Genomic DNA, 26,450 nt, shown 5'->3' with positions numbered 1-26,450 from the left:
GTAAGAAAAATAGACACTATATTTTTAATTTTAAAAAACAGAAATTTGATTTCTATTTTTTTTGCCCACCTTATATAAATACCTTTTTTAGTAATACCCTATGTATGCAATATATATTTATTTTTAAGCCTAAAGGCCCGTTCACACGACGTACGCAACGCAACGTAACGTAGTGTAAGATTTCGCAACCATTTAAAATGAACAGAGTGGTTCACACGTACGAAAGTTTGCGTAAGTTACGTAAGATTTCGTAAAGTTTTGTAGCCGAAGCGAAATTTACGCAAGATTTCGTAAGCGGTATACTTTTACTAGATTTTTTGTATTTGTTAATCCCTAGAACTCGTAAAGTTACGTAACGCAACGCAGCGCAACGCAACGCAAGCTTGTCGTGTGAACAGGCCTTAACTATTGAGGTCAGAGGCCGAAAATCCACTAAGAGAAACTTTTGAAACAGATTTAAGTAAGTATAAAGAAAACAAATGTAAAGGAAACAAGCTGTTTTTCCTAAAATAATTCAGGAAATCGTGTTTCTCGAAACGTGCAGAAATCACTTACTAACTATTGCAAGTTTTTCTTTTTAGCACAAATTATTTCTAGTTTCTTTCCATTTACTTATTGATTTAAAGTTTGAGCCTATATGCCTTAGATAAAAAAGACATCACTTTTCTTTTGATAAAAAACGCCTGTTAGACAGATTTAACTCAAAGACACTGCTACTGCAAATGAACTTTATACCAGTTACAACATTGCACTTCCTTTTAATTCCTAATTTTCTTTAATTCTTCATGCAAAACATTTATTGTGAGTCTCAATTAACATTTGCTGAAAAAACTTTGTAGTTTTTATAGTTTTTCCCTAAAACTTTATAGTTTTTTCCCTAACAATTAAGTAACATTTGTGCAATATTATATAGTATTTAATTTTATGACAGCATATTTCTGGTAGTGCAACAAATTGCAGAAAATCTAAGTTATTCTAAAACAGTAAAAGCTTTTTATTAAAATGTCTAATGTTGTGAAATTTAATTTTTTAATCTGCAGGTCATATTGCAGTTAAAATGACGACATATTTCCTATTTTCGGCAGCGGAACAGAAATATTAAGTTTCTTTGCCAACTCCATATAATTTGCTTTCATGTTTACAGCGTTAACAGCAATGCACTAAAAAAATAAAAGAATGCGTTTAAAAAAGGCATAGCAGAAAACCATAATTACATGTAGCTTTTTATATGTAAGCAAATTGGTTAAAATAAGTATGGGTTTAGCTCAAACGGATTTTAACTAATTGTAAACTATTAAAAGAACGAAATTAAATAAAACGGAAACTAATGCAAAGGAAACAGTATTAGGGCAAAATAATGAGTTCAACTGTTATAATGTAAGAGTTGATCAAACCTTATTATTAAATGAAGTAAACATATCTTAAAGTTAGGAAAAACTACTAAGGTTTATTTTTTTGTCTACAAATTTAGCCAAATCAAAAAAGAAATTCTCTTACAATTAATCGTCTCTGGCCCCCGTTTTGTTTAAATCCCTTTCTTGAATGAACCATTCTCATATTGCTGAAGCATGCCATTTTGCCTGGTGTATGTCTAAAGCGATACTAAAGAAAAAAGTTATTTCACTAGTGGATTGTAGAAAAATATTATATTACCACCAACACTTACTAATTAACCACTACTAGTTTTAACTAACTACATTAGCTTGAAGAACCTACCTGCACTTCTTCTCTATCTTCCAATATTGAAGAAAACGCTTTGTAAGCGTTGTAGTAGCGGTCCACGTCTTCGTGTCTAACTTGTAATAAAGGAGAGTGGTCACCCGTCCAATGAACAGATGTTACCTATTTGTCAACATTTGTTATTGTATATTTATTCTAAATGTTAAAAGGCTGACTTTTTGGCATGAACATAGAGTAATGTATTTAACATTGACTCAGTTTCGGGATGCGTTTAACAATTTTATATATTAGATATTTTGCCATATGATTGGGTAACTTGGAATTGGGTTTAAGCTTGGTAGGATTTTTTACCGTTTATAGCACCTACTTTGGGACGAAAGAATATAAAATTACAGGAAGTCTAGGCAATGCTTTTATGTTGTATTTTAACCAATACACCATTACATACAGGAAATACCGATGTGTACAATACGTAGCAAGCAACAAATAGTATTTCGTAAATAATACAAATCTGCTATCGTTTCTGTGTTCAAATTACTGTTGAATAAATACTATCTACAAAAAATCGATAGGTCAAAACATGCCATATTCTGTTAAACATTGTGTTATAAAACCTACCTTTCCGTAGTAATCGACCACGATATTAGTTTTCTGTAAGCACCAGCTTTTTCCGCCTTTTTCGGTATAATGAAAGATTGCAGGTATTTCGCAAAGTGCTTTAAAATGTTGCGAGGATTCGGCCTTTAACAAATCAGCCGCTTCGAATAGGTCTACAATTATAGAATCACCACCTTCGATACATTGATCAAATCTACAAATAAACGTTAAAAATATTTAGCATAAATACGAAAAATACAAAGGTGGAGTCTGATGTTCTGACCACTGCACCACGTTGCTAGTAATTCAACCAAAAACCGACTTAAATCGGCAATAAAGAGTATGAGTTAGTTGCCCGAGTTGGTAGCATTATACATATCAGTTATACCTTGTGCACATGTGCAAGGCTATTGAGTCATGGGTCGGGACGTGATAACCATAATCTTGATGTAAACCTATACTCCCACTTTGGTGCCCACTGTTCTCGGTCGAGGTGTTGTACTCTTTTGATGCTACGTAATCAAAAACTGCGTATTCGTCATTAGGGTCCTGTGTATATAAAGTTTACCGGGTCCTTTTGTTGTATAACGTTTTAATCTTTATGCAAATGGATTTTTAAATAAAATAAGCATGCAAAAAAATGACAATATTTTTTGGAGAAATATCCTTTCTAATTATGATATGTAGAAATTGATATTAAATGTGTTGTTTATTGAAATTTAAACTACTTAAAATACGTTAAAATTTTGACTTACCGCCACAAAGAGTGAAACTAAAAGGTCGCCAAGCAAGCTCGACATCTAAAAACAAAAAAATTACCTTCAAATTGTTACTCTTGAATACATTATAAGGCTTTATGAAAAACCTTATGAAAATCGCTAAACATAATATATAGATTTTTTATATTCAATATTGTTGATGTAGAAACGTCGACTTCACGACCTAAACATAGAGTAACATCAGTTACTTTGTCACTGCCTTAAGTTGCCTTTGACAGTTTGGGATTTTATAAATTATAATAATTAAAACATAAAATTTATTTACTATGGGTAAAAATGACGTTGATAATACAACATTTAGCTAGGTGAATTTCACATATTTAAGCTGTATTTTCCAAACCTTTTTAAGTTCATCGTCTTGCATGGGCGCGTTGTTTACCATGCATATTCCATTTTCAATAATACACCGCATCCAACTAAAAAGTAAATATGACATTAAATAATAATTGAACCCATGAAAAGTTTGTCAATTTAAACGGCGCTCACCACAAATGCGCAAATGACTTGTTAGACTTGTAACTTGGTAACCTTGGCATTAAAATCTTTATGTAAACGTTAATATTTATGGCATGTTTTAAATCAAGAAATTGTTTTTATAACTTTTCCCGTCGCATTATCGTAATATTTATTGTATATCTTTGTATTTACTTTTATTAATGCGCAAAAACCTAAATAATAAAACTGCGGAGTCCTACTTGAAAAGCCAGCCGTTTTTGTCAGCTTCGTAGTCCAGCCAATCAATTTCTTCAATCTTTCGGTTTTTGCCCTTATTTGCGTTGTTATAGCGATTGATGACGTCACTTTCCTGCAATTTATTCTCGAGACACGTGTTGCAATAACATTTTTCCCAGAGCCACGTGGGATCGTATGTGGTCACGTGATTTTTAAGAATATCGTTGTCGAATGTAATGCAGATGTTACCTAAATTTATAACGTTTTTAATAAAACAGTTAGTATTAAAATTAATAACTCAATGAAAAACAGTTAGTATTAAAATTAATAACTCAATGAAAAACAGTTAGTATTAAAATTAATAACTCAATGAAAAACAGTTAGTATTAAAATTAATAACTCAATGAAAAACAGTTAGTATTAAAATTAATAACTCAATGAAAAACAGTTAGTATTAAAATTAATAACTCAATGAAAAACAGTTAGTATTAAAATTAATAACTCAATGAAAAACAGTTAGTATTAAAATTAATAACTCAATGAAAAACAGTTAGTATTAAAATTAATAACTCAATGAAAAACAGTTAGTATTAAAATTAATAACTCAATGAAAAACAGTTAGTATTAAAATTAATAACTCAATGAAAAACAGTTAGTATTAAAATTAATAACTCAATGAAAAACAGTTAGTATTAAAATTAATAACTCAATGAAAAACAGTTAGTATTAAAATTAATAACTCAATGAAAAACAGTTAGTATTAAAATTAATAACTCAATGAAAAACAGTTAGTATTAAAATTAATAACTCAATGAAAAACAGTTAGTATTAAAATTAATAACTCAATGAAAAACAGTTAGTATTAAAATTAATAACTCAATGAAAAACAGTTAGTATTAAAATTAATAACTCAATGAAAAACAGTTAGTATTAAAATTAATAACTCAATGAAAAACAGTTAGTATTAAAATTAATAACTCAATGAAAAACAGTTAGTATTAAAATTAATAACTCAATGAAAAACAGTTAGTATTAAAATTAATAACTCAATGAAAAACAGTTAGTATTAAAATTAATAACTCAATGAAAAACAGTTAGTATTAAAATTAATAACTCAATGAAAAACAGTTAGTATTAAAATTAATAACTCAATGAAAAACAGTTAGTATTAAAATTAATAACTCAATGAAAAACAGTTAGTATTAAAATTAATAACTCAATGAAAAACAGTTAGTATTAAAATTAATAACTCAATGAAAAACAGTTAGTATTAAAATTAATAACTCAATGAAAAACAGTTGGTATTAAAATTAATAACTCAATGAAAAACAGTTGGTATTAAAATTAATAACTCAATGAAAAACAGTTAGTATTAAAATTAATAACTCAATGAAAAACAGTTAGTATTAAAATTAATAACTCAATGAAAAACAGTTAGTATTAAAATTAATAACTCAATGAAAAACAGTTGGTATTAAAATTAATAACTCAATAAAAAACAGTTGGTATTAAAATTAATAACTCAATGAAAAACAGTTAGTATTAAAATTAATAACTCAATGAAAAACAGTTAGTATTAAAATTAATAACTCAATGAAAAACAGTTAGTATTAAAATTAATAACTCAATGAAAAACAGTTAGTATTAAAATTAATAACTCAATGAAAAACAGTTAGTATTAAAATTAATAACTCAATGAAAAACAGTTAGTATTAAAATTAATAACTCAATGAAAAACAGTTAGTATTAAAATTAATAACTCAATGAAAAACAGTTAGTATTAAAATTAATAACTCAATGAAAAACAGTTAGTATTAAAATTAATAACTCAATGAAAAACAGTTAGTATTAAAATTAATAACTCAATGAAAAACAGTTAGTATTAAAATTAATAACTCAATGAAAAACAGTTAGTATTAAAATTAATAACTCAATGAAAAACAGTTAGTATTAAAATTAATAACTCAATGAAAAACAGTTAGTATTAAAATTAATAACTCAATGAAAAACAGTTAGTATTAAAATTAATAACTCAATGAAAAACAGTTAGTATTAAAGTTAATAACTCAATGAAAAACAGTTAGTATTAAAATTAATAACTCAATGAAAAACAGTTAGTATTAAAATTAATAACTCAATGAAAAACAGTTAGTATTAAAATTAATAACTCAATGAAAAACAGTTAGTATTAAAATTAATAACTCAATGAAAAACAGTTAGTATTAAAATTAATAACTCAATGAAAAACAGTTAGTATTAAAATTAATAACTCAATGAAAAACAGTTAGTATTAAAATTAATAACTCAATGAAAAACAGTTAGTATTAAAATTAATAACTCAATGAAAAACAGTTAGTATTAGACTCTTTATTATATGTCTTTATCTCCGATGTGGGAAGGTCGAATGCGCGACCTAAGCAAAGAGTAACTTTAGTTACCCCGACCCAGTCTCTAGTTGCCATCGGCAGTTTGGGATAATATAGAATATAATTGCCCGATAATTAAACTGCTGATTAAGTGCTGGCTAAGCAGGCGTTTATATCGTTTATATGGTCTTACTCAAAGGGGCTACAATATTACAGAAGTGGGGATCTAACCCAGCATCTCATGTAGTAAAACCAAGTGTTTTAACTTTTTTTTATATATGTATAGGTTATCTGATTATATTTTACCCTTTTCCTCTGTATATGCGTTATTGATACTAAGGTCGTCAGAAAAATATCTTATTCTATTTTCCCAGCTGCCAGGTATTAAACCAGGGTGACAGTCATTACATTCACATCGAAATCGAAGCCATTGAGCATGAAACCTTATTAAAAAGATTATCAAATACCTTCAGAAGCTTTTAAATAGAAGTACTACTACATTAAACGAATGTAATATTTTAATTTTCTTACTTGCTCGTATGATTTTCATTGCTCGCCCAATCTATTATTAATTCGTTGCCATCTGCAGCTATTTTCAGACACAGAACCTTGATATTTTGATCTTTCATTTTAAACAGGGGTGTTTAATTTAGTTACTAAAAAGGCCTAAGTTTCAACTATGTTAAATGATACTAAGTAAGCCCAGTGTGTTTATGGTTCGCTAAAGCTTATAAGATTGTATAATTTTACCTTAAATCACTAAAACAGATCTTACAAATCTTCTAATCTAAACAATATTTACATTTACCGAAAGTAAAAAGTTTCAATTTTTTTGCCAATACTTTTTTTTGCCAATATAACGTTTAATTAGCTTTGAAATTAGCAAGAAACTGTTAAATAATTTGCTATGGTTCATGTCACGAAGCAGAATTTATGGTTAAAAAGAGGAAACATATGTAGACAAACTATAAACATAGCTTAATTTGATATTGCTGTTGATTATAACATTTTTAGTGTTAAAGCATATATGGTTATAAAGAAGCGCTTTACTTTTTTATTGTAAATATATTTACAAATTTTAAATGTCCTGTATTTACATAATTTTAATAACAACCAAAATTAAATGAAAACATGCGCTACAATATAATAGCAAAGAAAGGCTATACCGACACTAATTAATATAAGTGCGATTTGTATTTCTCTTAGGATCTGCAAGAATGTTTTCTGACTTTCTAAAAACTCGTTTACAATTCCAGCTTTGGAATTTTCATGGGGGAATGGAATAGATGGAATTTCGACATCTAAAAATTTACAAAGCGGTTTCCAGCCTTCCTTTACGTTGAACACTAGCAACTTATTCCTAGGTGCATTCTAAAGTATAGCCTTTAAAATTTTTTGAGTTTAGCCTTTAAAATTTTTGGATATAATTTAATATGATTGCCCGATAATAAAGCTGCTGATTAGGTGTTAGCTCAGCAAAAGTTATACCGTTTATAGCGTCTTACTTAAGAACGCTACAGTATGAAACAGTGCCTCCTAAAGAAATAATTTTATTTCAGTCGTCGTCATGAAGCTCAAATGATCCATTAAATCGTAAACGTTGTAACCAAGGTGTAGTAAAGCCATTCTCATGGATTTTGTGCCAGTTTTCGACAAACCAGCAACAATAACTTTCATTTTGCCAACTTAAGATAACCAATCTTTTTATATTTTTGACCCCATTAACATATACTTATCCACTATAAACTATTCTTCTACAGTCCTTAGGTTGGAAACTGTTATTAGATTTTAAAAGAGCTTGTTTAGAAATTTAATACGCAGAAATTCGTTTGTTTGTATCACGTAGCAAATTTTGCAAACAGTTTTTTGGTTTTCTTGTTAAGCAACATTGACTTCGGGTTTAAAAAGTTTAAATGTGGTTAGTCTACAAAATTGTGGTAGTTTTAGTTATGTTACATTAAATTTGGTTTAAACTTTTGTTTAGCTTACATATTTATATATGTTATGTTAATTTGTGTTATTAAAATTTGCTTTTAGTGATTGATTTATATAGATTTAGCTTTATTTGTACCAAAGAATCACAAATTAAAAAAGACAAAATATTACGTTTTGCTAAAAGGTAAACAAAACTTCGTTGAGTAGTTTATATTATTTTTAACATATTAAAAGTAATAATTAACAAACAAGTAAGTCTAAGATTTAAGCCAAAGAGATTTAATCTAATAAAAAATAATACTAACTATTTGGTAACACACTATAGCTAATACAACAGCAATTAAACAAAGAGCTATTTTAATTTCTTTTTGAATTTGTAAAAATGTTTTCTGACTTTCTAAAAACTCTTTCATTTGCTCTCCTTTTACATTTTTATGTGGAAAAGGAATAGATGGAATTTTAACATCCAAAAAATTGCAAAGCGGTTTCCAACCTTGCTTCACGTTGAAAACCAATAGTTTGTCTTTGGGTGCGTTCTTAAATAAAACGTTGTTTAACTTGTAGCTTATTTTATTTACAGTTTAATAAATGTAAATTTAAATTTATTTTTACAAACACTGTTGGGGTGAATACCTGCAAAACAGCCGCTGTATGTCGTCTGTATTTCATTTTAGCTATCATTTCGTTAGCACGGGGTACTGTCCAACTACTGGTGCCTCCTTTTCCAAATATAATTTCACCTAGATTCAAATTTGTAGAAATCTATTTTCAATTTGTTAACAATAAACGTTGGGATAATATATAAAAAAAATGCGAGATTGAGCTGTCTCATACTGCTTTTTTATAATAGAATGTTTATTGTAAGCGCTTGGATAATCTCAATATTTTTGCATACAATAAATATACAAGTGAGATATGAGGTTTTTGTGAGTGTAAGAGACCTAAATTGACTTACTGCAGTTGTCAATAAAATAACAAAATTTTCTGCCAGTCGGTGACAGTTTCATAAGCACCATTCCCACGGTTGTAAAAGTTTTCTCCATTTGACTGAGCATGCTTTTAAACCAAATGTCTTCGGATTCTCTGATCGTTAAAATAATCTAAAGCGATAGGCAAAATATATACAAACTAATCATATTACAAACCAATAATAACATGAATTAAGCATTAACTTAATGAAATAATTAGGCCTGTTTTAACTCTATATATACGTGTCAAGTAAAGTTTGGCCTGTTTTAACTCTATATATACGTGTCAAGTAAAGTTATGTTGCAAACTTAAGATAATGTAGCAAGCAGGTTACCTTTGAATCTGGAAACGCCTTATGAATTTCGTCCCAAAAATAAAAAGCTGGCACATCTGTAACTGCATCCACATTGCCGTACATTCTTCTAAAATCTTTAGTTGTGCCTCCAAAGTTGATAATTCTATTCCAGTCGTCTCCATGATGTTCATAATGTTCCATGACATCGTAAACGCTGTAGCCGAGATGCAGTAAAGCCATTCGCATCGACTTTGTGCCAGTTTTCGGAAAACCAGCGACTATTACTTTCATATTGACAACTAAAAGTTACTATCTTATTATTTTAACTTTAAACTTTGAAAACTTTTATTTGTGCTGCTATAAGCTGTGTATCAGTGTACAAAGTAAATACTATCGACAAGTTGTTCAGCACAAACAACAAACTTGTCAATCATTAACTAAACCATAACTTTTGCTCGCAAATTAACGCCACTAGTTTTGTGTATTTATCGTTTATCATTGCAATTTATAGCAACCAACATAAATGTTAATAAAAAATAAAAATGCATTAGGCTATACTTAACTACTACTTGAAGTCCTGGTTTTAATCCCTACTGCTTTCATGCGAAAGAACTTAGGCGCTATAAATAGGATAAACTTTTGCTAAGCCAATACCCAATTAGCATTAGAGATATCGGGAAATTATAGTATAGAATATCCCAAACTGCCAAAGTCAACTCGAGACTGGGTCGGGGTAGCCTAACTAATGTTACTCTATATGTTTAAGCCATAAAGTCGATTTCAAATCGATGGTAAATAAATACAAAAAATATATTTTATACTTTAATTAAATATTATAGTAGTCCTATTTATTTAAAAATACACTAACAATTATAAATATAAATATTTGTTAACATTTTTTATAGTTTTTATGCAAGCACCACAAACGGCAATATATTTTTACAGACCAGTCGACTAGGTCACCAAGTTACTCCAGCAGTTAGAGAACGGGAGGCCTTCCGCTCAGTGGGAGGTCACCTGAACTTCTTTTGCACATGTAGGTCTGCAACTGTAGTTTTTATTTTGTTTATTTTATTATTATCTTTACTTTTTTTTAACATACATTATATAAAAGAGTTAACACTTGGATATTTGAATTAAAAGCACTGTTAAAGTTTAAAATAAAGCATAAAGCAAAGGCTTTAGGTTTGCAAAAAGTTAACAATATTGGCTTAAACAGCTGCTTGCTATCAGAAGTTTAGGTTTAAACTATGTCAAAAACAGGTGCAGGCAGACCAAACTATTTTTTGCTTTTGTAATTAGCGTTTTACGATTTTGCGTAAAAGAGCGCTTTTGCGCGATTTAACATTTAGGCTTGTTTATACCATCTATTTACTTTTTTAGTTTAAATTATAAATGTGCAATCACTTCATTTGTTATTGCATGATTTAATTAATATCATTTTGGTAAAGTCTTATTATTAATGTTTCTGTAAATAGAACTAACATAAGAATGCGTAACTTAACTTTATTTTTCCATTAGGTTAATATTTTTTTGGGTTATGATAACAAATTTAATTAGGCTTAAAATGTATTTGAGTAATATCATGTTTATTTACTAGGTATTTGGTAAATTAATTTTTGTTAAAGAGTATGTACGATTAAGTTATGCTATATAAAAGTAGCATTAATATCAAATGCTATACGCTAGCGAAATTTTAATGTATGTTTTTTGCCCAAGAATTTTAGCAAATTACAAATCTATAAACTTTAAAAAAAAAAAAAAAATTTTATAATAACACTATTTTATTGCGAAATTTTTTTAGCAAAATTAAATTCTTAAAAATTAAACAAATATAATTAAACTAATTCAATGCCAGCTCAGAAACGATAAAATACTTGATTTATTATAGTACAATGTATAGCAGCCTATAGACAAAACACCCACTAGAACACCTAATGAAGTTTTTATTTCCCTTTGAATTTTGATTATGGTCGGTTGACTCTCGAGCATTTTTTTAACTATGCTCCCGTCCGCATTTTCATGTGGAAAAGGGATAATGGGAATTTCAGCGTCTAAAAATTTACAGAGCGGTCCCCAGCCGTCTTTTAAACTAAACACCAATAGCTTGTCTTTTGGTGCGTTCTAAAAAAGAAAGTATTAAACTTTTTTATAGGTTATAAGGAATCTTTAATATAGAAAGGTGGTCAGTACACTTCGCTTTACAACATGAGGTACTTGGTTTGATCCCCACTGCTCTCATGCTTATGCGCTCTTAAGGAAGGCGCCATTAACGGTATAAGCTTCTGCTGATCCAGCACAATATCAGCAGCTGTATAAATATTCGTAAATTATAATCAATAATATCCCAAACTGCCAAAGACAACTCAAGACTGGGCCGAGGTAACTGATATTACTCTATGTTTAGATAGTAAAGTCGACCTTCCCACATCGAGGATAAATAAATGTGAAAAATAAATTTAACAAAAATAATTATCGTAGTTAGCCTTTTAACAACATGGTAAATGTCGCAATATACTCATTAAGAAGTTAAGTGTTTTAGCATTGGCTTTAATTAAAAATAAGTTTGCTTACCAGTAGAACATTAGCATTGTGTCGCCTGTAAGTCATTTTCATTGAAAGCTCGTTTAAAGGTGGAACAGTCCAACCACTAACTCCTTCAGCTCCAAAAATAAATTTACCTAGGGATATAAGTATTTAATTCATTTTGGAGATTACAATAAAAATAATATGTTACTTAATACTAGATTTGGTCAAGGTTATAAAATTACTTAAGTCTGTAAAACTGTCCTTCTTACAGTGTGGATAAATATTTTTAAAAACTATATTTACCAAAGTTGTCAGCGTATCGAGCCAGTCTTCTTGAAGTGTAGGAGAATCTTGACAATATCATACTCGTTGGACTAAAGTTTTCCTCCATTTGTTTTAGCATACTTTTAAACCATACCTCCTCTGAAGCCCTTGTGGTAAGAATTATCTAAAAACAGATGACACTTTGTTATGATAAATTCTTTTGGGGTATGTTTTTCTCTTTTTGGATATTCAGACAAGGTCATGTTTTGAGTTGCCATGTCTATTGAAGCATTAATTTTAAACCTTTGAATCTGGAAAGGCTTTGTGAATTTCGTCCCAAAAGTAACATGCTGGCACATCTGTTACTGCATCAACATTGTTGTACATTCTTCGAAAATCTTCAGTTGTCCCTCCCTTCGTTAAAATCGTATTCCAATTTTTGCAGTCGTACTCAAATTGTTCCATAAAATCGTGAACGTTGTAACCAAGTTCTCGCAAGGCTGCTGCCATTGTTTTGGTGCCAGTTTTAGGCATACCAGCAACAATTACTTTCATTTTTAAACTATTTTTGCTATAATATCTTAAACCCTAGATTTCTATACAATATTAGTATACTAGTCTAAATTTGCAACGTATTATTTAGCTCATGGGCTTTGTCTTTCTTAATTGCTGATAAATATTAATGGTTTTTAAATTAAAACCGTAAATTAGGTATGTTAAAATCTGACGTCCGTCTAATTAAGGCAAGAGAAAAGGCGCGAAGTCTAAATTACTTTTTTAATTTCAAGTCTTTATTTGTTAAATAGGCCTATATTGATCTGGAATTGCAAAATTAAAATTCCAACTTCGCTTGCGGCCCGAATATAACTTTTAAAAGACACATGTAATTCGATCGCATTACATTTTAAAACACAGAATCTGTTTACGTTTTAAATATAATAGTTAAATTATTGAAACAATAACAATAGAATCTAAGTTGTAACAAACGCCTTATCAATAAGCCAAAATAGAACATACTTTTTCGTTGCAAAAGTGCATTTCTTCATAGTAGTAGTAAATAAATGCAATTTTTTTAAATTAAGTTTACCTGGTAGGCTTTTTAATAACTTCCTGCTTTTGATACAGGTGTATTTATTCATCTATTTGAAATTTAAAACCCTGTTTCTTTAAATATAGTCTTGCAGTATGCTGTATTTCAGTGGCTTAACACGACTTGTAAATTGGTTTTAATAGATGTTCTTTCTTCTGGGTGTTTGTATGTTACATTTATCTAACTTATTAATACTTATCACGACGTAATAACTTTAATTATAACATTTCATGGTTTTAGTCATTTGGTAATAACAAAACAGTTAGTTATAACTAACATGCATTGTCTATTACTAATTTTAATTAAAATTTCTTATAAAAATACACAATTATAAATAACTAATTTGTGATATTCCAAGCTTAACTTTTAGGTTCCAAATTTAAAACTAGTTTGCAAAACTACCATTAGTTCTTAAAACTGCACAGTTGGCTAAACACTAATAAGTTAAAACAGTCTTCTTTTAAGTATAAGTTAAAAAAGCGCTATCATGGTTGAATTACCCTGCCTAATATTTTTACGAACGAGTTTCTGTATTACAAGACTATGTTTACTTAGCCGCAAATGAACGTTTTTAAACCGTCAGTTGTTCTTGGTGAAGCTAGGGTCTATAAATGATTACCCAGCGACTTAAACGCAAAGTTCGACTAAAAAGTAAATGTAAATACTTAAAAAAATACTGACTACAGGCCGCCAGTTCTTTGCTTTATTAAGGTTTTCGTTAATAAAGAGCTGGCGACTGAATTTGTGTGATAAATAACTAGCCTACAGTATCCATATCAAATTACCATAACAAGCGAAGGTCCTTTACTTCTAAGGTACACAATCAACATTGGTGATGATTAATTAACAATTAAACAAACGTTGCTTTTCTGTTATAATAAAGGTTAGGTCGTGTTTATCAATACCAGTAACATATTGGGTTTGTTGTATTTAAGTATTTAGAAACAATAAAATTGTATTTAATTGCTGTAAAATAGCCAGGCTGTCGAATTCGATTTGTTTTAACGGGTTATAATTTAATATTTAGATGACTGTTAATATTAAAATTGGCACCATTTTTGCTATCATAACAAATTATCTTAAATTGCAAAATTTCTTAATCCAATATAATAGTGTGTTTATAAGATTACGAAAATTACGTTTTGCTCTGCGCTTTTCGACACAGCCTGCATAACAGTTTGCGTATCAAAACAAAGTTACGTACCACCAAAAATACGCAGTGTTGTGAACACGTGATAATAATTTATCTATGTCCGGTATGTAAGGCGGTTGTTCGAATTCACTTTCTAGGTAATTTCTGGGCTTTGTTTAAATCTTACTATAGTAACAATACACTATAGCCAAAGATGGGCACCAAATCGTTAATGCGTTAAACGTTAAATAACGAAGTTGAATTTTTTGTTAAAAGTTAAATTTTAAGTTAATTTTAAAAATCGTTATCGGACCTGTTAACTTTCGTTAAATTGTACTTCCGTTAAATTAAGCCCGTTAACTCTACAAGTAAATCCATGGTAATATAAGGAATATATATGTTTAATATCGCCGTTTATCGGGTTTAACCCTGCAATTTTTAAACGATGTAAGTAATTACTATCCGTCACTGTTTTTTGGGCATTAGGCCTGTGCCAGTTTTAAAAACTTCTTCTAAACCATTTTCGTCTAGTTAAAACATCGATTAAGAAAAAAAAACATTTTTTTTTTTTTTTTTATTTTATTTTTTTTTTTTTTTATAAAAAAGGTAATTTCTTTGTTTGTTTTAATTAAATTTTAACGTTAACGTTCAATGATAACTTCCGTTACATTTGGTTTAATTTAACGAAAAAACGTTAGCGAAGTTACTGTATTGTGTATCGAATAACCACTTAACGAAGTTGCTTTTTCGATTAACTGTGCCCACCTATGACTATAGCACAACGCTAACATACTTAATCGCGTAATTGGTGTAAAGAAATAAATAATTGAATGTTTTTTTTACATTTGATTATCCTAGATGTGGGAAGGTTGACTTATGACCTAAACATAGAGTAACTTTAATTACCCCGACCCAGTCTCAAGTTGCCTTTGGCAGTTCGGGATACTATAAATTACCATTGCCCAGTAATTAGGCTACTGATTAAGTGTTGGCTTAGCAGAAGTTTACACCGTTTATAGCGCCTTGCTAAAGGGCGCTACAGCATGAGAGCAATAGAGATCTAACCAGTGATCGTTTATAATATAGTTGTGAATAAATTCCAAGGGAAAATTCTAAAAGAAACATATTTTTTTAAAAACAAAATCTGCGATGCAGTTAAGTAACTCTTTAAACTAATATAACGTTCACAGATTAGGCAATTACTATATTACGTATAGCCAGCATTATTATTTTAAAAACTTAAGCAGTTTGGCAATTTTGTTAACCCAAGCCCAGGACTGTATTTACCATCATAGAAAAACTTTGTAATACGCAAAATAAAAAGATTAACACATTTTTTCTAGCCTAATTTTAGCACTGCCTGTAAAAATTTAAAAACAGTGAATTTTTACTTAACTAAAAAAAAAATTATTTTGGATGTGTTTTTTTTCTTTATTGAAATAGGTTTTAACGCATATAGCTAATATAGATCACGCCTTGAATTTAAAACTACCACGCCAATCAATGAAACAATAAAAAGAAAAGCGGCAAAACAAAATTACAAAGAAAACAGTTAAAAATGAAAATATTAAGAAAGGTTTTTTGAATTTTAATAAATTAAAAAAAAAGTGCACTAACTACTTTCGTGCTGCAAATTTTTCCAAAAATCTTGTAATAAATTTTCCAAAAAAATTAGAAAATTTTAATTAGTTCTTAAAATAAGGACAGAAATTAAATAAGCACACATGCAAAAATTTTAAAACAATTATAAATGCAAAAAAGAATTAAATTTATAAGTAAATGCATCATATATATATGTAATAATACAATAACATATTAAAACTAATTCAATACACATATACTAATTACAAATTTCTTTGAATAAACAAATTAAAATTTGATAAGCATAAAAGCTTGTGGCATATATGACGTCATCGATTTTCAAAATAATGACGTCATCAATTTTTTGGACTGTGATGTCATAATACGTCGTTTTCTGCATAGTCCTCTTGGCTTTGATTCTCGAATCGTTTGATTCGACGAACAATAATGCTAAAAAATATTTAAAAAATAAACAATTTTGCACAAAAAAATGTTAATTTCCATTAAAAAAAATATTTTGTTTATTTATCCTCGGTGTGGGAAAGTCAACTTAACGACATAAACATAGGGTGACATTAGTTACCCCAACTCAGTCTTAAGTTGCCTTTGACAGTTTGGAATATTATAAATTATAATTTCCCGATAACTAAACTTCTGATTTGGTGTTGGCTTAGCAGAAGTTTAAACCACTTATAGTGCCTTATTTAAGGGTGTTACAGTATGAGACCAGTGGGGATTGAACCCAGGACCTCATGTAGTAAAACCAAAGTTATGATTGCTACCAACTCTTGTAAAGCCAATCGGAAGGTAAAGAGTCAGGCAATATCATTAAATCAGCAGTGAAGGCAACTCAAGACAGGGTAAATTGGGCTTTAAAGTCAGCTTTACTTAAAAAACAACTAAATATGCACAAAACAAAACCTACGTAGCCAGTTTCCTTGTTTTCTCATTCAGAGTCATTCTGTTCTGGACGCCGGTTAATATATCCACGCCATCTTCGTCTATGAGTAATCTGCAATATCTTATTGAATCCACCATAGACAAATTACATAAAGCCCACACTGCCCAATGCACACATTCAGGAACGTCGCTTTTTATGAGGTGTAGAATAGGCTTGAAAGACCTGAATATAATAAAATTTTGAGTTCGATCCTTATTTCTTTCATGAGATTATGCTGGTCGAGCAAAATTTTTTTTAATAATTATACAATTTAACAATAATTTTGAAAACTGGCTTTTTGGCACTGGGTTGGGGTAAGAAAACTGACGGTTATTGCAGTAGTCAGGAGACTAAACTAATTAGGTCATAGGTTCGATCCCCACTGCTATCATGCTGGTGTCCCTGAGAGTAAGGCACTATAAAAGGTATGAAATCCTGTTGAGCCAGCACTTAATTAGCAGCATAAATATCAGGCAATTATAATTCATAATATTCCAAACTGCCAAGGGCAACTCGAGACTGAGCCAGGGTAAATGATGTTACTCTATGTTTAGGTAATGAAGTCGACCTTTCCACATCGAGAATAAAATAATATAAAAAATATTTTTACTAACCTGTAGTTGATATTTCTTCGGGTTTCGATATTCCACGATTCAACCCGGTCAAACATCTGTTTTCTGATTACATCTCTACTTGGGTCCTCAACAGTCCAAGCTTCAGGTCCATCAGATACCATATGAGCCAAGGTTCCACAAGAGTTATAAGCCAACTCAATGCTACCATAATCCTCCAGCAAAAAGTTGCTTTGAAAAACAATTATTTAATGTTATCTGTATATAATGAAGCTTAGCAAAGTTATATATATTTATATATATATGTATGTCCAATTTATAGGCCTACAAACAAATAAAACTGCCATTTGTGGTGCGTTGGTAAATTATTGCGGGCAAATATTAGTTAAGAGTTGCAACCATATTAAAAAAAAAATGGGAAAACTTTAATACTGCATCTATTTGGGTAAAGTTTCAATAACTGGAAAAATCAATTAGTTTAATATACATCAATTTATACAATATATTTATTACCAAAAAAAGAGAAAATTTTACAATATATATATTTATTACTAAAAAAGAAAAAAAAATTGATTTTTCTGTTACTTTTTTACTTTTATTATTGCTATAGACATTTAAAAATCTTTATTCAATGTATAAGGCCTAAACAATTAAAAAAAATGATATTAAACATCTATTTATACCTGAATAACTTAACAAGTTTTTCTGTCATTAGAAACTTTCTCAAAGGTTTGACTTCAGCAATATTTCCCTAAGCAAATAAAAAAATTACAAGCTATATTTGTGTGCTTAAACCAATAAAAAGATTATAAAAATTTTAAATAAAATAATTCTCTTACCACCAGGCCCATTATGTTTTTCAACAACTCAATGTTGTTGGGGAAAACTTCATAACATTTCTAAAAAAACGAAAAAAAATTGTAACACCATGTCAGGTACTTTTTTACATATAACTTTAACATAAAATGTTTGTTAATAAATAACCATTTTTATTAGTTTTAAAAGCATAACATAATATACAATTCATTATATAAAAAAATTGGCTTTAAACTGATATATACCGGCAATGTGGTGTATTGGTAAGAACAAACACCACCATGAGGCCGTTGGTTTAATCCCCACTGCTCTCATGCTGTAGCGCCCTTGAGTAAGGTGCTATAAACGGTATAAACTCCTGCTGAACCAGCACTTAATTAGCAGCCTAATTATCGGACAATTACAGTCTCTATAATATCTCAAACTGCCACAGCCAACTCAAGACTGGGTTGGGGTAACAAATGTTACTCTATGTTTAGGTCGCGCATACGACCTTCTCACATCGAGGATAAAGATATATATACAAAAAAATTAGTTTAAATGCCAGTAGCTAATATACAATTGTGTTGTATAATAAATGTGCTTTAAAATATATAGTTTAATAATGAAATATATGATATGATAAATGATATGATTTTAAAATATCAGAACTATAAAAATTTGATTTAAAATTTTTAGATTACCTGAATTAGTCCCAAGCCACCTAAGTTAATCAGTGTTTCACTGTTTTGTGGCATTTCATCAGTAACATTCCACATGATACTCCAACATACTTCCAAAATATCATCACTCTAAAAGTAAAAAAAAATTTTAAAGATTTTTTTAATAGTTATCTTTAGCCAGTGTAAAAAAATTAAATAAATTTAAATACAAAGAGTTATGTAAAAATTAAAATCCTTTTAAAAATTAAAAAAAAAATTTAAGGTTTTATATTTTTACAGTAACCTATAGCCAGCATGAAAAAAAAAATTTAGATAATTTTAAAAACAAAAAACTATGTAAAATTAAATGATGTAACCTTTTAATAATATAGCTTATGTTTAACACAAAGTATATTAACTATGATATGTTTTAAACCCCAAAATTCTAACAATTTTTTTAATATTAATAAAATTAATTTTTTTAAAATAGTTTTTACGTTTTCATTTTCAATCCTGTTTTGGATAATTGGAAGAATAGTTTCGACGAATAAAACTTTTTCAACTTCTTTCCTAATGTTTCTTGTCAACGAACAAACTAACAAGAAAAATTTAAATATTGACTTTTAAGCCATTAAAATGATGGTAAACACTAGTTAGTAAAATTAGGTATTTACCGATGACGTTGCAGAAATGTACAGACATCAAATTAACATCAGCTTGGGTGTGATAAATCTTTAAAATTTTCAACATAACCTTGGCTACTCTTTCGTAGAACACAAACTATAAAATAAATATTAATCAAATATGTTTAAAAACTTTTTTTGTTTTTATTATTCATATTTATTTTATTTTGATGTGGGAAGGTCGACTTCATGACTTAAACATAGGATAACGTAAGTTACCCTCACCCAGTCTTAAATCGCCCTTGGGATATTATAGATTTTAATTGCCTGACAAATATGTTGCTTATTAAGAATTAGCAGGAGTTTATACCTTCGATAGTGCCTTACTTAAGGGCACTACAGCTTGAGAGGAGTGAATTTATTCATTATTTATGTAAAATTGATGTAAAAGACTGAAAAACAGAGAGTTATTAGCCCTTTAAATGCAAAACTTTTAAAAGTGCTTACAAAGTCGTTCTGTGCATCAAAATGATACATCGAGATAATAGAGTTTCGGACGATTTGGAATCGGTGAGGATGCTGCTCCAAACATTTAATCAATGCCAACAAAATTGTGCTAAAAATATTTAATATATATACATTTAAAAAGGAAAATAAACTATAAATTAACATCTTAACCTTATAAAAGAATAAAAATGCTAAAAAGCATTTTTTAAACTAATCGATTCCATCTTACGGCTTGCATTTTAGTTGTTGTAACATGGTTGCAACTCTTAACTAAAATTTGTCAACAATAATTCACCTGCACATCACAAACAGCAGTTTTATTTATATAGTAAGCCCATAAATTGGACATATATACATATATTGTCCATTAAGCTTTATTATATAAAGATGTTTGTCATTTATTTTTATTTCTCTCAACCAGTTCCTTTTTAAAGGTTAATTTTTTTTTTTATAAATCATAACTTGGTTTTTACTTTCGTTGAGTAACACGGAATGTTACATAATGTTCTCTAGTCAGGTAATCCAAACTACAACTACAAGCTAGAACAACGTTCTCATTTTTCGGATACTTTTCCAAAATCTCAAGTACAAGCTAAAGAAATAAAAAAAACTTTAACAAATATAAAGTAAAACATTATTTTCTATATTACTATAATTACGTAAAGGGTATGTATTTAGTATATGGACATTATTTCTATATTTATTAGTTAAAGTTAAAGAGCTAACTTAACAGCCTAATTTGTTTCAGTCCCAAGTTTTCTTTGCCATTTTTGGATATTGTCAGAAATATTTTCCAATTATTAATCTTTTAATTATATCTTTTACCCACAAAAAGTAAATATTGTAAGTGTCTAACTCTTATATGCTATAAAAGAAAGCAATGTGAATCAAACTTAGGGCAATGCATAGTTACGTTGAAGGCCTTAGTAATCATATCAAAGTGTCAGTGATATAGTCTGTCTAATAGGTTGATGATTTAAGCCTAAGCAAGAAATCAACTAAAAGACATCAGTCACATTGATATTCCTTTTAGCTTATTGCTAGTATAAACTGTTTATTTACCCGTATAAGCTTCTGTGGGCAAGTAATTGTACCGCTATGGTGAATTCGGTTAATCTCATGAAGAGAGTTACTAAGGTAGGCAGGTCTACTCATGTAATGTTCAATACAAAACATTGTCTGATATTCGTTTGCGTAACCTGTAACCTAAATAGCACACTTAATATTTAAAAAAGTTTCTTACTTAATTTTAAAAATATGCATCACTAAAAAAAAATTAATGATTAAGTATATATACCAAATTTATTTAAAAAAATGTTAAGAATTCATTAAAAAAAAATTTAGGCAACTTTTAACAATTTAGTAATGGAACTGATAACATTTAAAACAAAATATATGGGTAAATACACAAAGAATTTAAGTTATTTTTAGTTAACAAGATACCTTAGTGGCTAAATCGTAAATGTTGGTAATTTCACTTCCTTCTGTTGAGCATAATCCAAGAAAATCGAGTTTTCGCGAAGGAACGAGACCTAATTTTTTATCCCCCCTTCTAAAAAATAAAAAAATATTATTTTTAAAACCTAATTCAAAAATTTAAGTCTTTGAATAATTGTTTTATTGTTTTGTCAGGTGTTTCATGGCTTATTGTTTTTATCTTAACCAGCAGCATTGTGTAGTGGTTACTTGGCTTAATAACATGAGGTCCTGGGTTCAACTCCCACTGCTCCCATGCTGTAGTGGCCTTAAGAAAAGCGCTAGAAAAGGTATAAACTCCTGCTGAGCCAGTACTTAATCAGGAGCTTAATTGTCGGATTCTATAATATTCCAAAACCGCCAAAGGCCATTTGACACTGGGTCAGAATAACTGATTTTACTCTATGTTTAGGTAGCGCATTCGACCTTTCCACATCTTATCATTTAGAAAAACATTTTTTTACAATATGATTTAGTTGTAATTAATATTTACAAAAAAAATTAATTAAAAAAACTAAAGTTTTTGCTTACATTTGCTCAATTCCATCATTATACAAACGATTTCCTGTCTCTGTTCCCGAAACATCCAAAGACATTAAGTCAGGGAAGTTCTCCATAATTTCCCAGACAGTAGTCTCCGGTCGCTTAGAAGCAAAATTACGAGGGTTCAAGCTAATATCCAAATGTCTAAAAAAAATTTAAATTTTTTTATCAAATATTTTCAACTTTTTTTTTATCAAATTTTTTTTCTTGTGAAACTAAAATACTTTAGCTTCTTGAGTGACAGTATTTCTTCCCAATCATTCTTCTTAACTGGAGAATCATAAAGTGACAAGGAAATAAGTGTTTCTTTCATTCTGGTCAACCTTATAAACAAAAAATAAAAAGGTTTTTTTTATTTGAAGAAAAAGATATTAAATAAAAATAAAGTTAAGGTTACCTGTATCTTAATAACAATGTGTGTTCGGCATCACCTGGTATCGGATCTTTAAAGTCAAAACAAGAATTGTACACTGCATCGAACTATAAACAAAATTAATAAACCAAAAATGTTTGTATTTTCGACTTTTTAAAGATTGTTAAAGCTGTAGAAAAAAATCATAATTTTTTTTACGTGAAAAGGTTGATTGACTTCACTATCTAAACATAGAGTAAAATCAATTACCTTGACCCAGTCTTGAGTTGTTTTTGGCAGTTTAAGAAATTATCAATTATAGTTTTTGATAATTACGCTGTTGATTAAGTGTTGGCTCAGCAGGAGTTTATACCGTTTACAGCGCTTTATTTAAGTGCGCTACAGCATGAGCAGTGAGGATTGAACCCAGGGCCTTGTGTAGTGAAGCCAAGTGTTCTGACCACTACACAACACTGCCGGTCACCATGCTACCATATAGAATTCCATTGAACACCAGTTGTTGTGATATGCCATATTGGTCATGATTTTAGCTAACAATTAAAAAAATTCTTACATTTATCTCCATAACATCGTGCTCGCTACCATTTTTAAGCAATTGAATCATTTTAAGCATGGACTGCCCTTTTTGCTTTAAATTTGGATCACTTGAGTTGTTATGCGCCATCGCTAGTTGAAACAAGTTATTCTAAATACAAAGAGGTTTTACATACTAAAAATAACTAGTTTTATATAACAGCTTTGGTGTTAAGCTTAAAAAGGTGTTAAGCTTGGATGAAACAAATGCCTTAACATTTTATTAAAAATTAAATAAACTTTTTTATAAAATATAAATATTTTTCTTACCAAGTTATTTTTGTTCCTTTGCGGTGCAAGTCTTTTTTGCGTCAAATCAAGGTGGGTAAGAAGAGGGGGTGATTCTCGGTCAAACAGGAAATACCACGACAACGAGGTCCCACATAACTTTAAACTCTGAAATTGAAAAACATGAATACACAAGGCTACTATAAACATAAAAATGCCTTAGGTAATCCATATATAATGGATGATATACATGTTCAATTTATAGGCCTACTAAATATAAAAAACTGCCATTTGTGGAGCGCAGGTAAATTAATGAACACAAATATTAGTCGAGAGTTGTGACCATACTATGACAATGAAAACCCTGACTGTTAGGCAGGCCATCAACTGGTTTAACTATTGCATATTATAACATTATGAATAGAACTGACTCAAGCATTATAGCTGTATAAAGTCTATACTCGTTTAGCATTTTACAGTTTTTTAGCAGAGAAAAAAATTGAACAGTAAAAATGATTTAAAAAAAAATCAAATTAAACAATTTTTTCAATTTTACCCTGAGATGGGGGTGAGTTGTTTTACTGATTAAATGATAACCCCAATCAAATTCCATGTCCTTATTGTCCGTAGGGGGCGATAGCACATGGTGGAAAACAGTTAACTTTTCAAGATTTAACTATGCAACAAAAAATTTCTATTATATATATTTAAATATTGAAGGAAATAGTGTTGGTTTTTAAGAGTCAAGCCAGAATTTTAAACAATTAGACAATCAAATATCAGAACAATTAACATATTTTAACTCATTTAAATATAGACAAAGGGTTACTATTGAATTAGCATCAGCCGAAGCTGCCGATAGCTCCACATTTTTCATTTCAACTTCTTGAATATTCTAAAAAAAGGCAACATTTAAAATACTTGGTGACTTTAATATTTTCTCTATACCGAGCAAATATGATATTAAGCTTATTTACAAATGCATTGTTTTAAATTGTAATACCAGTTAGTTCTATTTGGTGAAATACTTAAAAAGCTAAATAGTACAAAACTGGCAGCATGGTGTAGTGGTTAGATTCCAAGCTTCACCTTAAAAGGTCTTGGGTTCGATTCCCAATGCTTTAATGCCTTACCTCCCATAGCAAATAAATTGGCAAGATAATTACCTTACATTTATAAATGCCAGTGCAACTGAAGACTGGGTTTGCGTAACACAATTTAGTCTTATGATAAGACAGTTAATTCGTCTGTTTCACAAAAACGATAATAAAAAAAGTATAAATACAGGTACCTGGTTGGAAATTAAATTTTCCAATGATGAAATTTTAACATCAGCATCAAAAATTCGACATTTTTGTAAAAGACATTTGCTCGAATCAGAAAATACATCCAACAGTTCATCAGTAGGTAGCAAAGAATGCTTTCTACAAATACAATAAATATTTATACACATTTTATTTCCGCTTTCACTGTTGTAACAAAATTTTACTTACTGAAGTAAGTCAAAGAGCCGATCACTTATAATAGGAGGCAGCAAATTGGAGTAGTCAGTCACCCATACCTTTTTTGGAATTGTCTATATATACAATAACACAATATATTAAAATACAAAATAATCCTGATGTATTAGGTTGATGAACAAGTTAAAACAATTGGCCTCACAAATACATCGGGTTTTGAGTTTGATCCCCACAGCTCCCATATAACTTTACCACTTTTAAGGAAGGCAATGGGATAAATCCTGCCAAGGCAAAAACACAACCACAGAATAGGTATTAATCAATCTGATCAATAATATTCAAACTACTAAAAGTTCACAAACAGTAAACTTATACTTAAACATATAATACATTTTATTAAATTAGTTATATATATATATATCCTCGATGTGGAAAAGTCGAATGCGCGACTTAGAGTAACATCAGTTACTTCGGCCCAGTCTCGAGTTGCCTTTAACAGTTTGGGATATTATAGATTATAATTGCCTAGTAATTATGCTGCTAATTAAGTGCTGGCTTTGTAGGAGTTCATACAGTTTATAGCGCCTTACTCAAGGGCGCTACAGCATGAGATCCGTGGGGATTAAACCCACAACCTCATGTGTGGTGTATCAAGTGTTCTTACATCCACACCACGCTGCCGTTGAAATACAGTTTTACAGACTATACAAACCTTGGAACTTGGTTTAAATAAGACATTGTTACAATTTTTCACAAGATAGTTGATGCATATTTGTTCTAGCATAACAGGAGCATTAACTGGAACATCATCAACCATTCTTTGCATTTCCATGTTGCCAGATTGAGGCATGTTTAGAATTTTTTAATAAAATCTGTAGAACTTAAATCCTCCTTCACAACTGTATTACATAAGAAATTTAAATAGTTAATTACTGCTTCTTAATGCTGGAAGTTTAGTAAATTAATTCTTACTGCTTTATAATAAATCTTTTTCATGGTCTGTTGGTATTTCATTATTAAAAGTTTAGGTTTAAATTTATTAAAAAGGAAACTAATGAAATAAGAAGGAAAAAGGTTGTAGTATAATGATTTTTTATAAGCTATAGCTATATAGCCTGATAGTCAGATAAATTCTGAACATCGTTTTATACAAAATAAATTGGTCACAAAGCTCAATGTTTTTAATAAAAACTTCACCAGTTTAATACTTTTAATTCCTTTTTTTTTAATTTTGTAAGTTTAACTTAAATAATCAGCTGACCAAGTAAACCAAAACAATAACAGTTCGAAGTCACGTGATTCATTTAGCGATTTTATTTATTTTTACCAGTTTCTTTCTTATATTTATTCAACTTTTTAAATAATTTGAATATTTATTTAGAACAAAGACAGGTGAATGACTTTCAGAAATATCGTTATCGGGAACCTTTGGAAACCGGGAAACCACCGGGTGCTGGATTTTTTTTTCTAAATTTTTTTTGTAACACACGTGTTTTCTCACAAAGTAATTAAAAAATGTTTAAATTAAATTAAGATTTGTAATTTAAATTTTAGTACTTTTTTATTTATTTAGGGGTTTAGCACTTGAAACTTTAATAACTAAGGAAAATATAAAAAAGTTTATTTTAATTATTTGCCTAATCTGGTAGGGTAACAATCTTTTTAGTATCATTTTATTAGTATATTAGCCTATCATATTTAGATGAGCATTTAGGTTAAATTAGTTCTTTAATAAAATCAAATTTAAACTTAATATTTGCTCTTATACTCTGCTTAGCTAGCTTCTTACTAAACAACATTTAAAAATGA

General features: G+C 29.3%; 4 protein-coding genes and 1 long non-coding RNA gene across 5 annotated transcripts; all 5 read right to left on the bottom strand.

Moving 5' to 3' along the window:
- Positions 1-1,026: 1,026 nt before the first annotated feature.
- On the bottom strand, positions 1,027-1,562 carry LOC145743402 (uncharacterized). The gene is made up of 2 exons (XR_014281008.1): positions 1,498-1,562; positions 1,027-1,160 (listed from the first exon to the last, which is right to left on the bottom strand). It is a non-coding gene; the product is annotated as an uncharacterized LOC145743402 (long non-coding RNA).
- A 136-nt stretch (positions 1,563-1,698) lies between these two features.
- On the bottom strand, positions 1,699-6,723 carry LOC145742537 (putative gamma-butyrobetaine dioxygenase). Its single transcript, XM_082560314.1, has 7 exons — positions 6,626-6,723; positions 6,401-6,537; positions 3,752-3,977; positions 3,397-3,472; positions 2,666-2,826; positions 2,299-2,491; positions 1,699-1,842 (listed from the first exon to the last, which is right to left on the bottom strand). Exons 1-7 carry the CDS (start codon positions 6,721-6,723, stop codon positions 1,699-1,701), a joined length of 1,035 nt encoding a protein of 344 aa, XP_082416440.1.
- Positions 6,724-7,630: 907 nt separating this feature from the next.
- LOC145742536 (uncharacterized) lies at positions 7,631-9,584 on the bottom strand. The gene is made up of 5 exons (XM_082560312.1): positions 9,333-9,584; positions 8,985-9,129; positions 8,663-8,769; positions 8,331-8,565; positions 7,631-7,779 (listed from the first exon to the last, which is right to left on the bottom strand). Exons 1-5 carry the CDS (start codon positions 9,582-9,584, stop codon positions 7,631-7,633), a joined length of 888 nt encoding a protein of 295 aa, XP_082416438.1.
- Positions 9,585-11,090: 1,506 nt separating this feature from the next.
- Positions 11,091-12,672, bottom strand: LOC145743702 (uncharacterized). Its single transcript, XM_082561734.1, has 4 exons — positions 12,390-12,672; positions 12,126-12,270; positions 11,868-11,974; positions 11,091-11,417 (listed from the first exon to the last, which is right to left on the bottom strand). Exons 1-4 carry the CDS (start codon positions 12,639-12,641, stop codon positions 11,142-11,144), a joined length of 780 nt encoding a protein of 259 aa, XP_082417860.1. The 5' UTR covers positions 12,642-12,672; the 3' UTR covers positions 11,091-11,141.
- A 3,056-nt stretch (positions 12,673-15,728) lies between these two features.
- On the bottom strand, positions 15,729-25,904 carry LOC145742165 (protein zer-1 homolog). Its single transcript, XM_082559942.1, has 22 exons — positions 25,354-25,904; positions 24,675-24,757; positions 24,473-24,605; positions 24,011-24,076; positions 23,738-23,857; positions 23,224-23,349; positions 22,934-23,065; positions 22,405-22,487; positions 22,232-22,330; positions 21,996-22,151; positions 21,432-21,540; positions 21,051-21,194; positions 20,462-20,580; positions 19,989-20,097; positions 19,533-19,638; positions 19,356-19,453; positions 18,901-19,008; positions 18,241-18,300; positions 18,085-18,152; positions 17,444-17,632; positions 16,815-17,012; positions 15,729-16,339 (listed from the first exon to the last, which is right to left on the bottom strand). Exons 1-22 carry the CDS (start codon positions 25,489-25,491, stop codon positions 16,267-16,269), a joined length of 2,517 nt encoding a protein of 838 aa, XP_082416068.1. The 5' UTR covers positions 25,492-25,904; the 3' UTR covers positions 15,729-16,266.
- Positions 25,905-26,450: the final 546 nt, after the last annotated feature.

This window comes from Corella eumyota, chromosome 2, assembly GCF_963082875.1.
Source record: "Corella eumyota chromosome 2, kaCorEumy4.1, whole genome shotgun sequence".
Lineage (NCBI taxonomy): Eukaryota > Metazoa > Chordata > Ascidiacea > Phlebobranchia > Corellidae > Corella > Corella eumyota.
The sequence above is the reverse complement of the archived record's forward strand: the minus strand, read 5'-3'. Positions and strand labels throughout refer to the sequence as shown.